At 32.2% G+C, this 21,703-nt stretch overlaps 3 protein-coding genes across 3 annotated transcripts; 2 read left to right on the forward strand and 1 right to left on the reverse strand.

Annotated features, from left to right (window-relative positions):
* Nucleotides 1–324: 324 nt before the first annotated feature.
* Nucleotides 325–5,484, forward strand: LOC137832619 (Plant invertase/pectin methylesterase inhibitor superfamily). The gene is made up of 3 exons (XM_068640883.2): nucleotides 325–1,379; nucleotides 3,646–4,003; nucleotides 4,486–5,484. Exons 1-3 carry the CDS (start codon nucleotides 549–551, stop codon nucleotides 5,172–5,174), a joined length of 1,878 nt encoding a protein of 625 aa, XP_068496984.2. The 5' UTR covers nucleotides 325–548; the 3' UTR covers nucleotides 5,175–5,484.
* Nucleotides 5,485–5,827: 343 nt separating this feature from the next.
* LOC137810254 (putative pectinesterase/pectinesterase inhibitor 24) lies at nucleotides 5,828–8,963 on the reverse strand. Its single transcript, XM_068611432.2, has 3 exons — nucleotides 8,390–8,963; nucleotides 6,775–7,278; nucleotides 5,828–6,592 (listed from the first exon to the last, which is right to left on the reverse strand). Exons 1-3 carry the CDS (start codon nucleotides 8,922–8,924, stop codon nucleotides 5,916–5,918), a joined length of 1,716 nt encoding a protein of 571 aa, XP_068467533.2. The 5' UTR covers nucleotides 8,925–8,963; the 3' UTR covers nucleotides 5,828–5,915.
* Nucleotides 8,964–13,656: 4,693 nt separating this feature from the next.
* Nucleotides 13,657–14,979, forward strand: LOC137833250 (cytosolic sulfotransferase 15). The gene has a single exon (XM_068641611.2). The coding sequence runs from the start codon at nucleotides 13,899–13,901 to the stop codon at nucleotides 14,841–14,843; it is 945 nt and encodes a 314-aa protein (XP_068497712.2). The 5' UTR covers nucleotides 13,657–13,898; the 3' UTR covers nucleotides 14,844–14,979.
* The last annotated feature ends 6,724 nt before the right edge of the window (nucleotides 14,980–21,703 follow it).

Consider the following 21,703-nt stretch of genomic DNA (forward strand, 5'->3'; position numbering starts at 1 on the left):
AAATTTAAAATTTGTTCATTTTGATTTTTTTTTTAAGTTATCCTGAGAGTTCTTCTATTCGTATTATATATTGATTTGATACGCTGTTACCTCTTTCATATCTTCTAGTTGTAAAAATGGTTTTACTTTGCACATGCTTTTTCTTTAAAGAATCTCAAAAGAGTGGTTTGACCTCACTTACTATAACTTGTATACAACTATGACAATTCAAAGTCACGCACTAGTGTGAATACAAATTACTTATCATAATCTATTCCAAATACCAATCATCAATATCCTCCATGCCATGCATATAAGTACTCCCTTAGAATTTGACTCAAAGCCACGTTCCCACCGTCTACAATGCATTATTTTTCGCCCTTTTTGCATGCTCAAACCGACACCCCCACCCTCTCATTCTCTTCCCTAATTATTATTTCTCACACCCCTTTATGCTTCCTAGTAACTTCATCTCCATCACCCTATAAATCCCCATTCTTCCAACACCATAACACACCATCCAATTAACACATCACATCCTCAAACAACCAAAACCTTAACCCTTCAACATGTCATCCTCACCAATGTCCTTTCTCTTCCTCTTTTTTCTCTCCCTCTTTCTTCCATTACTCTTAGCTCAAACTCCATCACCATCTCCAATACATACCCCTTCTCCACAACAATCTCCAACACATGCTCCTTCTCCATCACCATCTCTAGCTCATCATGCTCCTTCTCCTTCTCCATCACCATCTCTATCTCATGCTCCTTCTCCTTCTCCTTCTCCTTCTCCATCACCGTCTCCAACTCATGCTCCTCCTCCCCCTCTTGCACCTACTTCACCCTCTTCAGCATGCAAGGCCACACTATATCCAAAACTATGCCGTTCCATTCTCTCATCCATTCAATCCTCACCTTCTGATCCTTACAAATTTGGCAAATTCTCAGTCAAACAAAGCCTAAAACAAGCCAAAAGACTGGCCAAAGCCTTCACTGATTTCCTCAAAAAGAAGAAATCTTCTTCTCTGAGCAGTGCAGAGATTGCAGCCCTAGAAGACTGCAGTGAGCTGAGCCAGCTGAGTGTTGGGTACTTGGAGTCAGTTTCAGAAGAGCTGAAATCTGCAGACCCCTCCAACACAGAGTTGGTTGATAAGATTGAGACATATCTCAGTGCTGTGGCCACTAACCAGTACACTTGCTATGATGAGTTGGTGGTGATCAAGAGCAACATTGTCAATGCTCTTGCTGTGCCTCTCAACAATGTCACACAACTCTACAGTGTGTCACTTGGGTTGGTCGCGCAGGCTCTGAAGAAGAATCTCAAGAAGCATAAGACCCGCAAACATGGTCTTCCCACCCAGAATTTCAAGGTCAGACAGCCATTGAAAAAGCTCATTAAGGTAACTATTCTTTACCTTGGACTTTTTTTATCAACAAACAAAGAATAATCAAATTAAAAGATAACATTTTAGATTATCTCAACCTATGAGATGAAATTTATGAAAGAATTAAAATGACATGCATCATTCTATCATAAAATACGTTATTATCACTTACATAACATACCCACTAGCTTTCTGAAAACACATAAAAACATAATTTTACTTATTATTATAAAGGAGATTTTAAGTCTAACTCAACCTCATAAAATCCTTTAATCTTTAGTACATGTGAGATCTCTAACACACTCTCTCATGCCGAAAATGACGGCCCGTACATGCGATAACATATTATGGATGGTTCGATAACGGTTGATAGCGAATGACCTGATAAGTCCAACAAACATTCACTAAGATATATAGACTCGAAAATGACTCTAATATCATATTAAGAAGTGAATTTCAAACCTAACTCAATCTCATAAGCCATTTTTTGAGGTTGAATTAGACTTGAAATTTTTATTTTTATTTTTTGAAATTTACTTCTTAATATTAGTTTTTTTTTTGGTTTCTATGCTTCTCTCATTTTTCAATTATTCAGAAAGGTATTTTATTTTTGTCTCAAACTTAATTTTTTAATAATTTATTTTAACTAAGAATTAGTCTTTCAACTTTTAAACAACATGTGAAATAAATATTTTTATATTTAGATGTAATATTCAGTAACATTTTCGTGGTAAAAAAAATAGAAAAAAAATACTAAACTTTTAATTTTTTTGAAATTTAAACACTAGTTTTTCCAATCTATAGACACCAAAATTAAATTTAACGAAAAAATCAAAGACTAAAACCACTTTCTTTTTCTTTTTAATTTTACTTATAGTCTAGGATGGTTGTGTCTACAATTTACATTTGTACGATGCAGTTTGATAAATAATTTAATTAAACACTTACTTTATAAAAAGATTATCATATGAGAATGTGTTTATAAAATTAATTGTGAAATAGTTTTAAAAAAAAAATCACAACAAATTAAAATAGAGCTCTTTCAGTCACCTCCCATTTGAATTTGGATAATTTACATAAAATTCTACCCATAATTTTCTTATATATATAAATATATATATATATATAATATTTTCTCATGCACATAGATTTTAATAAAACAACATTCCTTGTGCCCTCATGGCTGTGTCGAAATCTAGTCACACAATAAATTAGAACTTGTGAGTCTCGTCCTCTAAGTATAGGTTTGATTCTACTATTTCAACATCATATTTTTACAACATTTTTAGAACAAGAGTAAATATAAAAGATGAAGACTATGATGGAAAATAATAATGAGAAAAAATATTATAAAATTAATTCGTTCACGTTATTAATTACGGTATCTAGTTTATAGATATCTTTTGAAAAGTCAACAGATCCAAGGATTGGTTAGTTCAGGTCAACCTAGGTTGGTTTTAAAGTTTAAACTATGAGTAGTAACCTGGTGATTTTGCCACGTGGGTTCTTTGCATGTTTTACGAATAAACAACAAAACCATGCACGTGCAACTCGCAAGCATCTTCTCATGCACCACATGCTATTTTATATACATTTGTAGTTTTTTTTTATCGGTAACAAAAAAATAAATAAATAAGAACCACTTCAGGGTGGTTTAACCCTTATGCACGATATCCGACTATCAATTCCTGCCTAAAACCTTTCAAACTAACTAAAACTTACCTTGTCCTTGCTACATCTAACACAATCAAGTGATTAACCTCATACACAACATAGGTTCTAAACACCAATCTGAAAAGGAAAATGAAGTTGACCTGAAATTTAAAGAGATCCAAGAACAAACCTTTATTTGCACCAAAGAAAATACTTCAGACGCATTCGTCACTCTTCTTTTGAAAAAAATGTTATTCCTATGATGTCATATCTCGCTAACCACCCCGACCCAGATTGTGGTCCATACACTATTAACCGTCTCTAAAGCAAGACTCATCGTAAAATGATCAAAGTTATTCTTCGGCTCAAAGTGTGACACGACCAGAACCCCAAGCCATCTATAGCAAAAACACCAGACTTGCCAAGCAAAGCTGCAATCGAAGAACCACCCCTATTTTATATACCTTTATAGTAGTAATGTAGTATGGAAGTCATTGGTTGTCTCTTATTGGTGAAAAGTGTTTGATCTAATTGAAGTCAGTTTCTTTAGCTTTGATATATATGATTTTAAATCTCTCAAATTATTATTGAAATAAGTCTTTCTATTGTAAAATTATACTTTGGGCAGCTTCTTCACACAAAGTATAGTTGCGCAGCATCATCCAATTGCAGCACTAGAAGTGAAAGGATTCTTAAAGAAACTGAGAGCAAAGGGATCCTACTTAAAGAGTTTGTGATTGTGAGCCTTAGTGGCACAGACAACTTCACCTCCATTGGAGAAGCTATTGCTGCTGCACCAGACAATTTAAGGCCAGAAGATGGCTATTTCCTTATCTATGCAAAAGAAGGATCCTATGAGGAATATGTCACTGTTCCCTTTCAAAAGAAGAATATCTTGCTTATTGGCGATGGTATCAACAAGACTTGCATCACAGGAAACCATAGTGTGGTAGATGGTTGGACCACTTTCAATTCTTCAACCTTTGGTAAGTAAATTAATATTTTGGAACCTCAATATAGTGCTAAAAGGTCATAGAGAACACATTTTTAGTAGTTCAATGATAGAGGAACAAAGTTATGTCATACATACCTTCACATAAATAGAAATCATAGGCTGAGAAATTTTTGATGAACTATTCATAAGACTGATATATTTTCTTAAACCAGGTTTTATTATATGAGATTTATTGTGTACATGTTTTTCAATCCTCTATTATTTACTATGGATTATACATATTAATCATACAGTAAAGATTAAAAATGGTATGTATACAAAGTAGGAGAGAGTATAAAAATAATAAAGTAAAGTTTTAAGTAATAATTCATTAAACCTTAATAAAATAACTCAAGGAGCTAATTTTACCTATATGTTAGTGACTTTTTTTTATCTTTTCAAATTAATGATCATGATCAGTACTTCTTCTGCAATGAGTTTGATGAGATGCAACGTTTTATATGATCAATGCAGCGGTCTCTGGAGAAAGATTCGTTGCTGTGGATGTTACATTCAGAAACACTGCTGGCCCTGAGAAGCACCAAGCAGTGGCTCTGAGGAACAATGCAGACCTCTCTACATTCTACCATTGCAGTTTTGAAGGGTATCAAGACACTCTCTATGTCCACTCTCTCAGGCAGTTCTATAGGGAATGTGACATTTATGGCACTGTGGATTTCATTTTTGGAAATGCTGCAGTGGTGTTCCAGAGCTGTAACATCTATGCCAGAAAACCATTGCCAAACCAGAAGAATGCTGTCACAGCACAAGGCAGAACTGACCCCAATCAAAGCACTGGAATTTCAATACAGAATTGCAGGATTGATGCTGCACCTGACTTGGCTGCAGACTTGAAATCAACTAAGAATTACTTGGGAAGGCCATGGAAATTGTACTCAAGAACAGTATACATGCAGTCATACATTGGAGAACTAATTCAATCTGTTGGATGGTTAGAGTGGAATGGCACAGATGGATTAGACACCCTCTTTTATGGTGAGTTCAATAACTTTGGACCTGGTTCTGATACAAGCAAGAGGGTACAATGGAATGGTTACAATATACTGAGCCCTACACAAGCTTGGAACTTTACTGTGTATAATTTTACCTTGGGGAATACATGGCTTCCAGATACAGATATACCCTACTCTGAAGGACTTTAGATTAGGTAACTGAATTCAATTGTATGGAGTAAGAAACAATAAATTTCATTCACTATTGGTTAAGTAGAATGTGATGTAACTGGATCATCATTTTTTATGTGTTGAAAGAGCTTACAAAAGGGATGAGGGTCATGTGCTGAATGTTTGGATCAAATTCAAAAAAAAAATTATCTTGGGATAGAGTTACCATTGTTTATTATTCAGAGGAATTTGAATTTTTGGTTAATTTGAATTTGTCATATTAGATTAGTTAATAATCTGACATGAATACCATTAACATGGAACAGCACAGTGATAGACCCTTTTGCCTCATTTTATTTTCATATGAAGCTTCAAGTCAAAGTTGTTTTCTCCAACTCAATCAAATATCATATATATATATATATATATATATATATATATATATATATATATATATATATATATATATATATATATATATATATATATATATATGTTTGCATCTGTATACAGCCATTTCAATGCCTGAGTAGTTGCAAGAATGTTGAAGAAAAAGAGGCTTAATACAAAGAAAAATAGATTGATGCAAACATAGTATCAAATGAGTACTCATAAGAGGTGTAATGCCTCTAGTAGGTTCCAAGAACTTCAAAAGAAGCCTCAAATTAGATTAATCTGTATATAGAATCAAATTAATAATAAAAAGCAAAAAAAAAGGGAAATTTGAAAATATTACAGACAGATTTTGCATCATACATTGCATTATGTGTATCAAAGTGATCACATAGAAGATTTAAAGGTGGCACCAGAAGCTGGAATCCATTTCTCCCCTGAAATAAAAGATTTGACAGTAAACTTGCTGGCTTGTTTAAGTGTAATGGTTTTCAAACCCTTCCACTGCACCCTATTTTTTGTTGAAGCTCCAGGTCCAACATTCTGAAATTCTGCATAAAATATGGTATCTGGTGCTGAGTTCCCTACCCATGGTAACCATCCATTTGGGTTAATCAAACTCCCCAATGTGGATTGCATAAACACTGTGGTTGAGTAGTTCTTCCAGGGTCTTCCAAGGTATGTCTGCACAGAACTTAAGTCCCCAAAGGGTGAAATGCTGCAATTTTGAATTGAAATTCCTGTGTTCATGTTGGGGTCAGTTTTTCCCTGTGCTGTTATGGTGTTCTGCTGACCCTTCATAGGCACCTTTGGCAAAATGTTGCAGTTTTGGAGCACAACTGCTGAATTACCAAAAATGAAATCAACAGTGCCATAAATGTTGCATTCCCTGTAGAATTGGCGATTTGAATGAGCATAGAGACTGTCCTGAAATGCATCAATTTGACACCTATAGAAAACTGCTTGATCAGCACTGGTCATCAGTGCCACTGCCTGGTGCTTCTGTGGACCAGCTGTGTTACGAAATCCCATGTCCCTAGCAATGAAATTCTTCCCAAACACAGCTAAATTGCACCAAAGAAAAGAAATAAACCATGTTACCACATACAAAAGTGTTTAAAATCAGTATACACTACAATCAGAAGTCTTAGATTTACCTCTCTTCCCCAAAAAATGTAAAAGTTTTGTTATCTTTAAATTTCATTCACTTTTAAACAGTGTCTACTTAATAAAAAGTGTTACATACCAAATGTTGCTGATGAAAATGTTGGGGTGCCATCCACAAAGTTAAGGCTTCCAGAAACAATGGTGGTGTTCATACCATCACCAATGATCATGACATTCCATTTGGTCTTCTCCACCCTCACATTTTCATCGTAAATCCCCTTCTTCACATAGATCACAGTCCTCTTGTCACTCTTTTCAGGGACATGTTCGAGTGCAGCAGTGATTGTTTTATATTTTCCGCTGCCATCTTTTGCTACAACAATATTGGCTTTCTTCTTCAAATTATCAGCTTCAAGCATCTTACGATCTTTAGAATGAAGCCACTTTGGTTCTTCATCTTGGTGTGACGAAGTACTCAACAAGCGCCTTAGTTTCAAAGAGCTTGCAGCCTTGTCAAGCCATGTCACGATGGCAAGACTGTTACTGGTAAACTCTGTTGAGTTTTTCAGATTGTTGTATACACTGCTCTTCAATGATTCTTCTGCCTCTCCAATGCCATCAATGCAAGTTTGATGGTAAGTGCCTGTTTCAGCAGTAGCACACGGATAAGCAATGATCTTCAAATATTCAGTAATACTTTTTCTTTAGAAGTTTTGGTGAATTAATTTAGGAGGGAAGAATAAATGTATATCGATCCTATTATCCTTTTGATGCTCAAATTCCAATAACAATATAAGAAAGAAAATGAGAAGCATCAAGCATTGGTCTGATGGAGTTCTTATAAAATGATAAAAACTTGAAAGCCATCAAAGGTATAGGACATTTTTACATAAAAATGAGAATAGTAAATTTAGATCATTCAATAATATTTAGATGGTTACTATTTAGTATAATATAACTATGCAAAAAAAACCTATACAACAGTTTTCTCAAAGAAATTAAACAGGCAAAGGGGGTTAAATATAGTTAATCACATAAAAAAAATTTCTATTAACAATTATATCCTATTATCCTTTTTGATGCTCAAATTTCAATAACAATTATATAGTATATGAAATGTTTTTATTTCTAGTTAATGTTAGATCTTTAAGATACTCCTCTCACGCTAAGACCTGTCAACTCATGCATGTGATTATATAATGGATAATTCGATAACGATTGGATAATGGGTGACCTAAATCCAACAAACTCTCGCTAAAATATATTTTATATGACTCTAATATCATATTAAGATAAAAAAAAAATAAGATAAATCCCTTATATATATCGAATACATAAAGAAAATGTAGATTAAATACATTACATAAATAAAAATATTTAACAATATCTAATAAGAAACAACAGTTTTTATAAAATGATAAAAACTTGAATAGGACATGTCCATGGGCATTTTTACATAAAATGAGAATAGTGAATTTAGATAATTATGGTTAAGATTTATTATAATATATCTATGTTAAAAACCTATACGACTTTTAAGAGATTCATTGCTTAATTTTTCTAATTAAACATGCAAAAAAAACAACAATTTTCTCAAAGAAATTAAACAGGAAAAAGGGGTTAAATACAAGAGTTAATCACATACAAACAAACAAACAAAAAAACAAATTTCTAGAGAATCAAAATAGAAGTTATATAGTCATGACTGAAGATGACATGCAAATTTAAACAAGCATATACCAAAGCTTATATACCTGCAGCACTCAACCAAGTTCTGAGATCCTCCAACACATCAACCAAGGAAAACTTCCCCCCAGAAGCCAACGAGCTATTCAAATGATCAACCGCAAGGCCCAGAAGATCCTTGCAGTTCTTAAAATCTTCCATGGTCTTTTCATCAACATTCAAGCCACTGAACCCTCCCTTCTCAGAGAAGTACTCAAGAGCCTTAGAAGCCTCACCTAAGGCCACTTTAATAGACAACAGGAACAAGTCCTGAGGTTGAAGCTGACCCGAGTGTGCAACAGAACCAAGGCTGCTGTAGCAGGAATTCTTGTAGAGTGTCACATCACAAACAGCCTTCACTGAGCTGGAAACAGAAGGAGCATCATTCGAGTTGCTGTTCTTGTTGTTATGAGCAACTGTTCCAAACACTGCAGCACACACGACTCCAATGAGGACTACTGTGGACAAGGCTATGATGGTGATTCTCTTTCTGCTTTTGCTGCGAACTTCGAGCATGGCGTGCTCTGATTCATCAACTTTGCCGTAAGATTTGAAGGAAGACATGGTTAATGCTATAGCTAGTTTGTGCTGATAATAGTAACTGGTTTGTGAAAGTGTATATATATATATATACATACATGAGTTGAAGTTTCTTGTAAATTGTATTAATATATATGTATTTTTTGGAGTATATGACTCGTGCAATATATATGTAATATATATATGCATGAGTTGAAGTTAGGTTGAGCTTAACGCGGTTTACGTGCAAGGCACTAACCTCATTGTTGCATGTTGAAGATGAAGTTGAATGGAGTGGCTGCCATGTTACACAAAATATATGTTAATGTTATCATAGAAAAAGGTATTTTTTGGTCAAACTTTATTTGGATCTTTATATTTTTAAGTCGTTGACTTTAGTTCTCTAATTTTTAAAAGTAAATGGATTTAGTTTCTCTTGTCATTGTGTGATGGTTAAAATCTGCAGCTAAAGTGTGACGAAAATAGTTTATATATACTACGGAATTATATCCTGAAATTATAGTTATAGGTTAATTTAGTCTTCGTTTTCAGAAACTAACGATTAAATTATTTATGAATTAAAATTGGTATCACCAGTTAATTTAATTTTTATTTAATTCTTGTTATTAGTTAATTTAATTTTTAATAAAATGTTTTTTATACAATATCACACACACAAAATTCAACGAGAATAAATAATAAAGTATACCAAAGTAGATGATTTATAAAAAATAATTTATATTCCCGGTACTAATTAATGTCACTAATTAGATTACTTTTTGTCTACATGAAAATTAAACACAGATTCTTCATTGCATAAATTGTCCTCCTATAGCACTACAAGAAAATAATAATAAAATATAAACCAATTTCTAGAAACCAAAATAATTAGTTGCAATAGTAACTAAAATAGAGACCATTTTAGAAACTAAAAAGAAATTTGGTTTCTAAATTAGTTTCTATTATTTTCTATTATTGTTAAATAGTTTCTGAATTGGTATCTAATTAGCAACCAAGGTTTTAGAGACTAAATTTAGAAACTAAATAATTGGTATGTAAAACCTTAGTTGCTAATTAGATACCAATTTAGAAACTATTTAACAATAATAGAAAATAATAGAAACTAATTTAGAAACCAATTTTTTTTTTAGTTTCTAAAATGGTCTCTATTTTAGTTTTTATTGTAACTAATTATTTTTGTCTTTAAAAATTGGTTTCTATTTCATGATTTTCTTGTAGTGTAGATATATAGATAAATAACGTATAGTGTCTAAATTATCATATTAAAAATCTAATATAATTGACCATTAATGTAATATTGTTCACTTAATTAGGGATTATGGGTATTAGTAATGGATGACCACAAAATTATGTATGACGGTGACGTAATTATGTTTTCTTAATTAGTATGTCTTGTAAATGTAAAATTTAATGATGATGATGAATTCGGGTGTTTCTTTATAAGCTAGAACATGAACCTGTTTTGTAAGCTTAAACATTTTTTTTTTCACTTTCAATAATGGCTTGGGCAGAATCTTCATACGAAGGAAATCTTTTATTTGCAATATGGAATTTCTATAATCTTAAGACACTTTGGTGCAGCTGAAGCGGAGGTGACGTCCTCTGATTAAGACAGAGAGTCCTAAATGGAAGAAGACATTTGCAACTAGTGAACCTTTGTCTTTTTTGGATGCTAAACCTCTCTTATGGAAGTGTTCTTTGCTGTTCAACCATGCTTTTTTAGAATGTTTTTTTTTATGTACATGAAGTTGAAGCTAATGTTCTGAAATTTTTTTAAATATTTTAGAATAGGTAAAGGAAGGGATGAAATTTTTTGGGTAGAGACTTCTAGCCTATTCTTTTTGTCTTATAAGGTTTGGCATCTCTCAAAATACTCATTTTTATTTAATTTATTTTTGTTGATAAAATAAATATACATTGAAGAATTTTTAAAAAATAACTCATTTTTATAAAAAAAATAATTTTTATAAGAACCATGGAGAAACCCATTTGTTTGTATTAGTTTCAAAGTAAAAACAAGAACAAGTAAAAAAAAATGAAAGTGCAAAGGAACTAAGGAAAGAGTAAGAACACATTACTTTTAATCCAAGAAATAAAGAATAAGTGTAAGGAGATTCACCACTTGAGAATTTTTTTTTAAGATAAGAACCAAAACAAGAGTACAGAACTCTCAAAAAATCAAAGAACAGTCGAGAATTCCAAGCCACTCATTCATACTCTATCAGAGTCCAATTTTCTAGCAGAAGAAAGTCAAAAGGGAAGTTATGCCTCTTCTCCTTTCAATCGAGCAACTGCATTTTTTCGTCGTAGGCCTTTTACAAGGTGTATTTCCTTTAAAGTAAGAGAATTTAGGGGATTCTCGTCAGATGGAACAAGGCGCTTCGAACCAATCATCAAGGAGTGTATGTATACAAACAAAGGAGACTCCTTTATATAGAGAGATTTCATCCTAAGGAGCGTAATGGATGAGAAAAAGGAACTAACTCACGTAATTAAGTTAGGAAAATGTTAATCCCTTGAAAATAGGGATTGTACATGAGTAGTTCTTTGAATGTAATGGTTACATGTGAAAAGTGATGATGACTTGAGGGAAAAGCACATGGGTGACGCCTGAAGAGTTCTAATAGACATAAGAAGACTCTTCAAAGCTTGAAGGATCAAGTGGAAGAGTCAAATTAACTATAAAAGTTAAATGAGATAGTTTAGAAGCTCCAGAGACACCTCTAACTTTCTAAAATTTTATTCATGGTTCCCTAGTGATACAAACCAACTCGACAAACAGATGACTAAGGACACCACAAACTCTTCACAACTGGGTCAGTCATCTCAACATGCAAGACAAGACTCCACCAAATCTCAGAAGAGCCTCAGCAGAGGGAGAATCGAACATGAACTAGAATATCAGTCGTTCTTCCTTCTAGTCTTCTTACAAGACAAGTTAAGTAAATAAGTTGGGCTCACTTTGAGTTTCAATTGGAAAAATAAGCTAGAAAAGGGTGTACTTAGTAAATTGGGTCTGTGCCGAAGCCCACCTTAACCTAACTTCTAGAAACTCACCCATGTGCTCACCTTTGACCTAGATTCTAGAAGACTCCCCCATGTGCTCACATTTGACCTAGTTTCTAGAAGCTTGTAGTCATTTACACCCCTACCCTTCCTCTTTTCCTCTCCAAGGCACTCATATCTATAAATAGAGTATCTCCCCTCTTGTAAATCAGACATTGTTTTTTTAATAGAAAAGAAACTTTGTTAGAGTGTTTAGTGAGTCGAGTATCTTATTATCTTGGATCTTATCTTGAGTGCTCTACACTCGAAGTGACGACTCTACACCAATCATCTTGGAGTATCCCGTCCTCCAAGTAGCGTGACTCCTTACTCCATTTTTCCATAAGTTTTCTTCGTATTTTCACCTTTTCCTTTCCTTCTTTGCGCCACTCTTCTTCCATTTTTTATGTTCTTCATTTTCTTCATTTACAATTTGGTTCATCTATTGTAATTGCTTCCTTTTTTTTTTGTTCTTAATTCAGCACCTCATCATCATCACACCTTATATTGTGTTTTTCACTTTGCCCTCTATAAGTGAACATTCACACTTACTTAACCATTTTGGTTAAATTCGTGTCCAGTGTGAATTTTCTTTGGGCTTCTCACTATATTCTGCTTAAAACAAAAACTCATAAACAAAGTGCAACCCATAAAATGTGCAATCTTAAAATCAACTCACATCACCTAAGGTGTTAACCATCAAGTTCTATATCCTCTCAAATTCCTCTAAAAAAAGTACTCATGAACAATTTTTCTAATCTCATCCTCGAAAGCTTTGAGCCTTCCTCCAATTATTCATCTTTGAAATCTTCATAGAATCCTTATGGAATTTTCTTCTTTATTTCTTTTTTTCATGTTTTTTGTATTTATTTTTATTTTCTTTCTTCAACAAGCTCTTTTCTCATCCTTATTATCGAAGTAGTGTTTTAAACTAATGAGTACAAGATCCATAGTATAAATTTTTTTTTGTAAACTCTTGTATTCCGAATTGCTCATCCCAAAATTTGAATATTTTTGGTGAGAGAATTTTCTTTTTATTTTTTATTAGAACATTTAGGTTCCTTATCTTAATTTTCAATTCAAAGTAACAAACCTTCCCTTACTCACAATCTCTCTCAATTATTATGTCAAGTAGATTGAAGTTTCTTCATTCTCTAATCTCTTTCAAAAACAATCTTTGGATGAAAATTCTTAAAATGATTCTACACAAAGTTAATATTTCATCATTTGGAATCCAAAGTTAGATCAGACATTTTCATAATAGATTTGGACTTTCGTAACAATTTTGAAATTTTTTGGTGACTATTAACGTTAACATTCTTGCATTAGTAAAAACATCCCATGTGATTATCATTTAATTCTCACTCATACCTAATCCGCTTATCAACATCTCATTCAAAAACGTTATCGTTTTTTATAAGATTAACTCAAATAAACCATTTTAATAAAAATTAGAGACAAAATTAAGGCATGCAATAACTTTTTCCTAGAAAAACGAAACAATAACATGGTACATAACTTAATAAAAAAAAACAGTTGTTCCAAAAGAGTTAAATTTGTGAGAGCAGTAACACTGTTATGTTTTTAATTATTTGGCCAATTATTCTGAACCACAAGCTAAAAAATCTGAATACATTGATGTCGTATGCAATCATAAAAGGATGACTTTGGGTGCAGAACTTGTCTGCCATTGATGACATTTGTCCAAAAGCTTATAATTTCTTCAACCTGCATGTTACTACAGTAACAAAGTTCTGTGCTCACTGCATGTACAATTATCTTCACTGGTCAACAAATTTATAATTTCTTCAACTTATATTGCTATAAAAGGTATCTCCCAGAAACCAAATTCTCATCCAATACTTCCAATTATGAGCACATTCTAGCCAGCTATACTTATCAGAACTTTTGCAAATTTTGTAGGGTTTTCCCTCTTGAATCTTTTGAGTGGCAATGGAAGGGCAACAAGCAAATGAAGAAGACAAATTCATTCTCTCTCTTCCCAGAGAGAGGGGTTGGGGAATCCCTGATCTTTATCTATTCCAAGAATTTTGGTGCCCTTCAATTCTCATAAAAGAGGTAAACCTTTTTCAAAAGGACTTTGAAGCAAAAGATAGTGATATTATTGTTGCTAGTTTTCCAAAATCAGGAACAACTTGGTTGAAAGCCCTAACTTTTGCCATTGTTAATCGCCAATGCTTCTCCTCCTTTGAGAACCATCCATTGCTTAGTTCCAATCCTCATGAACTTGTGCCTGCTGTTGAATTCATATATCGTGGTGATGTTCAATTCCCAACGATTGAACCAAGACTTTTTGGAACTCACACTCCTTTCCCTTCCTTGTCCAAATCAATCATGGAGTCTAATTGTAAGATCATTTATATTTCTAGGAACCCTTTTGACACTTTTGTTTCAGCAATGTCTTTCTTTGGTAAAATTAAGCTAGAGCCTTTATCCACATTAAAAATGGAGGATGCTTTTGAAATGTATTGCAATGGGATAATTGAGTTTGGTCCATGGTGGAGTCACATGCTAGGTTATTGGAAGGAGAGCATAGCCAAACCAAATAGGGTTTTGTTTTTAAAGTATGAAGATCTTAAAGAGGATGCTAATTTTCAGGTGAAAAAAATTGCAGAGTTTTTGGGTTTTCCTTTCACTCAAGAGGAAGAAAACAACAATGTGATCGAAAGCATAGTCAAGCTATGTAGTTTTGAGAAGATGAAGAACTTGGAAGTGAATAAATCTGGAATAATATACCAATTTCTTGAGAAAAAGTACTTTTTTAGGAAAGCTGAAACGAGAGATTGGGAAAATTATTTTTCTCCTTCTATGAGAGAAAAACTATCTAAAATTATCAAAGAAAAATTAGATGGATCAGGTCTTTCATTTATGATTTAAAATAATGTATTGTTTTTAAAATTCCTAAGTAAATAAGTGGCTACACAAAAAATAGTATGTGGTGTATTGCGGTACATAAATGTTATTGTTACTTTTTCTTTGTTCTTGAAATAAAGAGGTTTCATATGTTCTGAAATCGTGTGACTAACATTGTTGTTATCTTACATGTGAATGAAAAAAAGTGTGCTAAATTAAGTAAAGACTTTTATCCTTCATGTGTCTTTGTTGATTTAAATTTATTTATGAGTTGTTTACTTTCATGTTTCAAATCTTCATTCATTCATTCAGTACTTTTAATTGAGTTTTTATTAAAAATTATTTTTTATTATTGGACAAAGATAAAAAAAAATAAAAAGAAAAGAAAAATAAAAATCTAAATATAATATTGGGAGACTACGAAACAAGTTGTACAACGACAAAATAATGGTTATATCAAATGTAAGCAAGTTAGTTGTAAGTTTTTTATTCTCCACAACCCTTACGCACAACTTCAACCCATATGTTTTTCGCAGCCTTCCAACATTGTATTTAAGTTTTTATTTTGATTTTCTCTTCGTTCGTGTTTATCCTCATCCAACATGTTTTTCCTTTCACTTCCTTTTCAATCTTATCCAAACAAATTTAAACTTGTTTTGAACCAAAAATTCATCTGGTATTGGATGTTTTGACACTCATTTTTATATGGTCTTCACTACCTTCATGCACAACTTCAACTCCATGCTTATTCAGTTGTTCAACCACATTGTGTTTCGTCTCAAAACTGTATTTAAATTTTCATTTTTCTTTCATTTTTATTTTTGTTTACCCTCATCTAAGTCACTTATATATGTTAACAGCAACCATATTGTTTAATATTAATTAACACAAAATAACATGTCGAGACATGTAAGCATGTGACAAGACAAGATAACAATCATGTACTCAATTAACACAAAACTTAAATACTTAAATGGCATGTATCGAAACATATAGGAATTTTTAGTATTAATAGACGAAAAAAATTTAATAGGACCCTAATTAAGCCTTTTAATTATTTTCATTGATAGGCACATCATAAATTATCTCAAATAAATGTCACGCTACCCTATACACAAATCATTAGATAAAAATTAATTTTAGAGACTAAAATAATTAATTACTATTTGACTAAATTAAAGACCATTTTATAAATTAAAAAAAAATATTGGTATTTAATGTAGTTTCTATTATTAATAAAAGTTTATAAAATAGTTTCTAAATTAGTATCTAACCATTAGTTACCAAACTTTGGTAGTTAATTTAGATAGCAATTTAACATTTTATAAAATTTTATTAATAATATAAATCACTTTAGATACAAATGATTTTTTTAGTCTATAATTTAGTCAATATAGTGACTAATTATTTTTTGTCTCTATATTTACTTGTTATTTAATGATTTTCTTGTAGTACCAAGAGTAATTTGTAATTAAATAATATTTTATACGGTTAAAATACTACTTTAAAACGAGTTGCTAAATAAATAACATCTAACTTTAACTATACATAAAGTAGTTATTAGTGCACAAAAATATTATTTTACACTAAAAAAATAAATTAATAATACGACATTTATCAAAACATTTCAATACTTCAATTTTGTTAAAAAAGTTAAATTTTATAGCTTTTATGTGCAAGGCAACACTTATAAGTTTTGCCTTAGGACAATACTTACATATGTTGCCTAAAAGTAAAAAATACAACATTTTCATAAGTGTGTGGCTTAGAGACAACTATAGACCATTTTTAAAAAAAAATTATAGATGATTAAGTCACAGTTTTGATATATTGTCTTTAAAAATAAATTTATTAATGTATCTTAATAAGCATTATAAGCCATGTGTAATAAACTGTGAATTCTTTAAGTTACAATTTTCAAAGTTTGCCCATAATTTTTCAATACACAACCCGCATAAAAGTGTGGAAAAGTGTGGGCTAAAAAAGTATAAGTTAAAATTAATATGCACACCCACAATTTAGTTTCACTCCAATCAGATCATCATGTAGAAATATATTTTATGTACATCAATTTTTGCATGCATAAAATTGAAATAATAGTTCACCAGTTAGTAATCAGTTTTGTACCAAAACAACACATAAACCTCTATATAAAAACAAATTAAATCAAAAAATTAGTTATTTGGTAATTTTTATGTATGATACAAAGAAAAGTTGCATTTGAAATTACCTAGATAACTGTAATTACCTAGATAATTGTCTATACAAAACTATAGGGATATAATTGGTCTGTAAAAACCAAATTTACTCAAGCAACGTTCTAATATTAAATTGATTATGGAAGTTAAGTTTATTTCTGCATAATATTGAGAACTTTGGTACATGATATTAGGAAATATAGAACACATAAATTAAAAAGTTGAACACAATGTCGTTACCTTACAACAAAAAGGGAAAAATTCTTGCAAGAAATTGAAAGTAAAAGACTACTATTTGGGGAGAGTAGATTTTGTGGGCAAATATTTAGGGTCTCTTATAATGAACACGTATCATTAATACTTTAAAAACATCTCCAGAGATTATTCAGTATAAAATTATTTTATTCCAATAATTCTATCTTAATTATTGTTATCATCCAATTTTGTCGGATATTTAAATTTTTGTTACTAATAAAAAAGATAATAAAAAATAAAAAAAATATATATCTTCAATTTTGTTTTCTTGAAAAATCATAAAAAATTCAGAAAGATTATTTAGTGTTGAAAAAGAAAAAAAAGGAAAGAAAGAATAAAATTCCCCTGCTCTTTTTGCACCGCTCTGTTTTTCTCGACACACCCCTCCTGGTCGAGCAGTTTCTTACTGGCGACAACCCCTTTTTTATCTTCCCGCACCCCTTATACCCAGAAGTTTTTTACTCTTCACACACACTTGTTTATCCTCGCGCATCCATAGTCCATCTCGCTCATTACTCTTCACACACCCTTGTTTATCTTCACGCACCTCCTAGCCCATTTCACTCATTATTCTTCATACCTTCCTTTCTTTCTTTTTTCTTCTTTCTCTCACCCCTCTTTCTCTCACCCACTCCCTCTCTTTTCTCCCATTATCTTTCCCCCTTTTCTCATGGCAACAACTATCATATTCTCCCTCCTTTCATTCACATCCTTATTTATACCCATCACCCACACTCCACAAAAACACAAATTCTCTACACTCTCACCTTCATTTTCCCTCACATTCTTCTTTTTTTATTCACTCATCATCACCCCACTCTCCAATTAACACACACTCCTTTTATTTTTTCCAACACGGATCACCACAACACCCCACTCCTCCACTCCTGCACCGCCTACCACCACCCCAGTTGTTGATGCATAGTCACCGCCACTGGAAACGTCAACAACCACCCAACATACCACCGTACACCACACACTCACCCAGCCACTGCGCTCCATCGTTTGCATTTCCTGTTAGCATTAAACTCAAAGTTGTCATCAGTTTTATTTTAAAATTTGAATAGTCAATAATTATTAGCTTTAATTCTAGTTTTGAATGTCATTTATACTATGATTTTAAATGTAATTTATAGTATAATTAAATTTTATGAGAGATAATGTAGAATTTGAGAAATGTATTGTGAGACTATTTAGAGATATTGTATTCTCATTTGAAAAGTAGCAGTGAAATAAAAGTTATATTCTTTGTTCACAAATTGGTATCAGAGTTATGGTCAGCATAACCAATCATTTGTCTCTGTCTCGACTAACAACAATGGCCAATTATGACAATTGGAGCATCCAAATGAAAGCCTTTCTGGGATCCCAAGATTTTTGCGAGGTGGATCAAGAAGGTTTTGAAGAACCAAAAAAATATCACTAGTTACTCAACGACCCAAAAACAAAGTGTTGAAAGAGACACGATCGAAGGATAAGGCAGCTTTGTACATGTTGTATCAAGTTGTTGATGAGGCAATTTTTGACAAGATTGTTGGTGCCTCCACTTCAAAGGAAGCATAGGACATCTTGGAAAAGTTGTTCAAGGGTGTAGTCTAATTTAAACAAATGCGTCTTCAAACTCTACCTACAAGGTGAGTTGGAGGCAATGAAGATGAAGGATTCAGAAGATATATGTAGTTACATCACTCGTGTGCAAACAATAGTCAATCAACTAAAACGCAATGGAGAAACTCTCACTGATACAAGGGTTGTGGAGAAAATTCTTCAATCATTGACCGATGACTTTGAAAATGTTGTATGTGCAATTGAGGAGTCAAGAAACTAGGGAAAGATGACCATTTATGATCTCACGGGTTCTCTTGAAGCACATGAACAACGAAAGTAAAAAAAAGAAACAAAAATTCTTGGAGGAAGAGGTGATGTACGTGCAACATAACCAAGGAAGAGGGCATGGACGCGGAGGTCGCGGTTTTGATCACAACGGAGGTCGTGGACATGGAAACAACAATGAAGCTAGGGGACAGATGAACTAGCAAAATTGGCATGGACGAGGTCATGATCGAGGTGGTCATTCAAATTGTCCTAACATTGAATGTTACAATTGAGGCAAATATGGAAATTATGCAAAGGAGTGTTATGCTGAGAAGAAAGTGGAAGAAAATACAAATTTAGTGGAGGAAGATGAGACAAAAGAGGAAGGAATTCTCATGATGGCCAATGAATGCGTCATTCTAGATAGTGACATGCTATGGTATCTAGACACTGGAATTAGTAGTCATATGTGTGAGCACAAACATCTCTTTCTTGATATACAAGAGATAGAAGAGGAACATGTGTCTTTTGGAGACTCAACAAAGGTTCCCATCAAAGGCCGTGGAAAAATATGTTTTTCTCAAAAGGATGGAAAACAAGGTACTATGGAGGACATTTATTATGTACCTGACTTGAAGAGTAATATTCTTAGTATGGGACAATTATTCGAGAAAGGTTATTCGATTTTCATGAAAGACCGATTTTTTTACTTGAAGGACAAAAATGGACGAGTGCTTGCAAACATGGAGATGGCGAAGAACCAGATGTTCAAACTCAACTTAAAGAGTACATTACCAAAGAAGTCCCTTGTGATGAAAAAATTGAGCTTGAAGGTTTAACAGAAAAATCAAGTAACTTGGAAGAATTGTGCAATTTCTTGACTAATTAAAAGCATAATCTTCTAAATGAAAGGAGTGTTCGGTATCTCAATTGTAGAGTGTTGAAGCAAAAATTGGTAACCAGGAGAGAAGGTTTACAAAATTGGAAGAAAAATGAAACACTTGACAATATCAATCCTTAATATGAAGCTTGGGAGGCTGATATCTATTGTTTCGTATCAATCTTATTGTATTTTATTAATCCAGCCACGCAACAATATATTCCTTAGGATGACTCATATAAGACATCAAATACATGGATAAACCCTAATAATAAGTTTGAATATAACACTCAACCTAGTGCAATGTTGATGAAGTCCACCTCTCAAGGAAACACTAATACATCATGGATACCAAATTCTATAGCAAGTTTCCATGTTATTGGTGAATCTTAGAACATAAAGCAACTTCAACATTTTGATGGTCTTGACCAGATTTTCATAGGCAACAATGGAAGTTTGAGTATTTGTGGTGTTAATGTCTTTTCGGTTGTCTCATCTTATGTTTCACATGTCATTCTAAACCTAAACAATTTGTTACATGTTCCTTATATCACCAAAAATCTATTAAGTGTTAATTAATTTGTCAAAGATGATTTTGTTTTCTTTGAGTTTCATCTACACACACTACAAGAAAATCATGAAATAGAAACCAATTTTGGAGACAAAAAATAATTAATTGCTATAATGACTAAATTAGAGACCATTTTAGAGACTAAAAAAAATTTGGTTTCTAAATTAGTTTCTATTATTGTTAAATAGTTTCTAAATTGGTATTTAATTAGCTACAAACCAAGGTTTTAACTACCAATTATTTAGATTCTAAAAAATATATCATCAATCAAAGTTAATTCATTAATTAAAATAATACCAAATATAAATAATAAAGAATCACACTATATTATAAATATATATATATAGACTCATTTAAAACATACTATTAAAAACATTCAAAATATAAATACTCTCACTTTAATAATATAATAATAAATATTATAATTTAAATTTTATATTAAAAACTAAATTAATGTTTTGTCTTTTAGTGATCACAAATAAATGTATTTGTCGTTTTCAGTGGTGTCTAAGAATATTTATTTTTATCAACAAAGAATAAATGAATTAAAAGGGATGCTTTAGAAATATCTCAATCCTTACACAAAGTTTATTTAAAGTTCATTTAGGAGTATTTCAACCCTTATACAATGTTGATCCTTAAATCAGAAAGCAAGTAAGCTAAAGAAGGTTGTAGAAGCTATAGAAAAGGACCAGCTGATGGCACAAACCTCAAACCTTAAGCTCTCTACCTTGCCCATACAAGCAGCAAAACTCCAGCATCAAACCTGCAGGATCATTCAGCTTATGCGTCTGAAGTTGGAAAGAACAATTTCCTTTGTGCTTACTATGGATGGCAATAATATAGATGTCTACGAAGGTCTCTAAGAATATATATATGTCTAAGAAGGTGGAAAGCATCAGAAGGTGTCTAAGAATATATAGATGAGAATAAAAAAAATTATTAAACCTAAAAAAAGACTATATGTTCTCACCGGAGAACACTGTTCAATCAATGCCGAAATGATCACTACCACTTCATCTCAAATTGAATATCAAGTGTTTGACAAAAGAACGATGTGGCAAAAAGTACAAATACAATTCAAAGTCAATTATTCATTGCATCAACAGTTCAAAGACAATTTCTCTATTATTAACATTGAACGCACTCCCTTACATCATATAGG

The sequence above is a fragment of the Phaseolus vulgaris genome, chromosome 11 (genome assembly GCF_051622355.1).
Source record: "Phaseolus vulgaris cultivar YP4 chromosome 11, ASM5162235v1, whole genome shotgun sequence".
In the NCBI taxonomy this organism is placed as follows: Eukaryota; Viridiplantae; Streptophyta; class Magnoliopsida; order Fabales; family Fabaceae; genus Phaseolus; species Phaseolus vulgaris.

Bases quoted from the DNA above. Each gene is read 5' to 3' on its own strand.
- LOC137833250 (XM_068641611.2), top strand. From the start codon at position 13,899: ATGGAAGGGCAACAAGCAAATGAAGAAGACAAATTCATTCTCTCTCTT.
- LOC137810254 (XM_068611432.2), bottom strand. From the start codon at position 8,924: ATGTCTTCCTTCAAATCTTACGGCAAAGTTGATGAATCAGAGCACGCC. The intron at 7,279-8,389 runs GTATATAAGCTT...CTGCTGAAACAG, and splicing joins AACTTGGTTGAGTGCTGCAG to GCACTTACCATCAAACTTGC. The intron at 6,593-6,774 runs GTATGTAACACT...GGTGCAATTTAG, and splicing joins ATTTTCATCAGCAACATTTG to CTGTGTTTGGGAAGAATTTC.
- LOC137832619 (XM_068640883.2), top strand. From the start codon at position 549: ATGTCATCCTCACCAATGTCCTTTCTCTTCCTCTTTTTTCTCTCCCTC. The intron at 1,380-3,645 runs GTAACTATTCTT...TACTTTGGGCAG, and splicing joins CATTGAAAAAGCTCATTAAG to CTTCTTCACACAAAGTATAG. The intron at 4,004-4,485 runs GTAAGTAAATTA...TGATCAATGCAG, and splicing joins TTTCAATTCTTCAACCTTTG to CGGTCTCTGGAGAAAGATTC.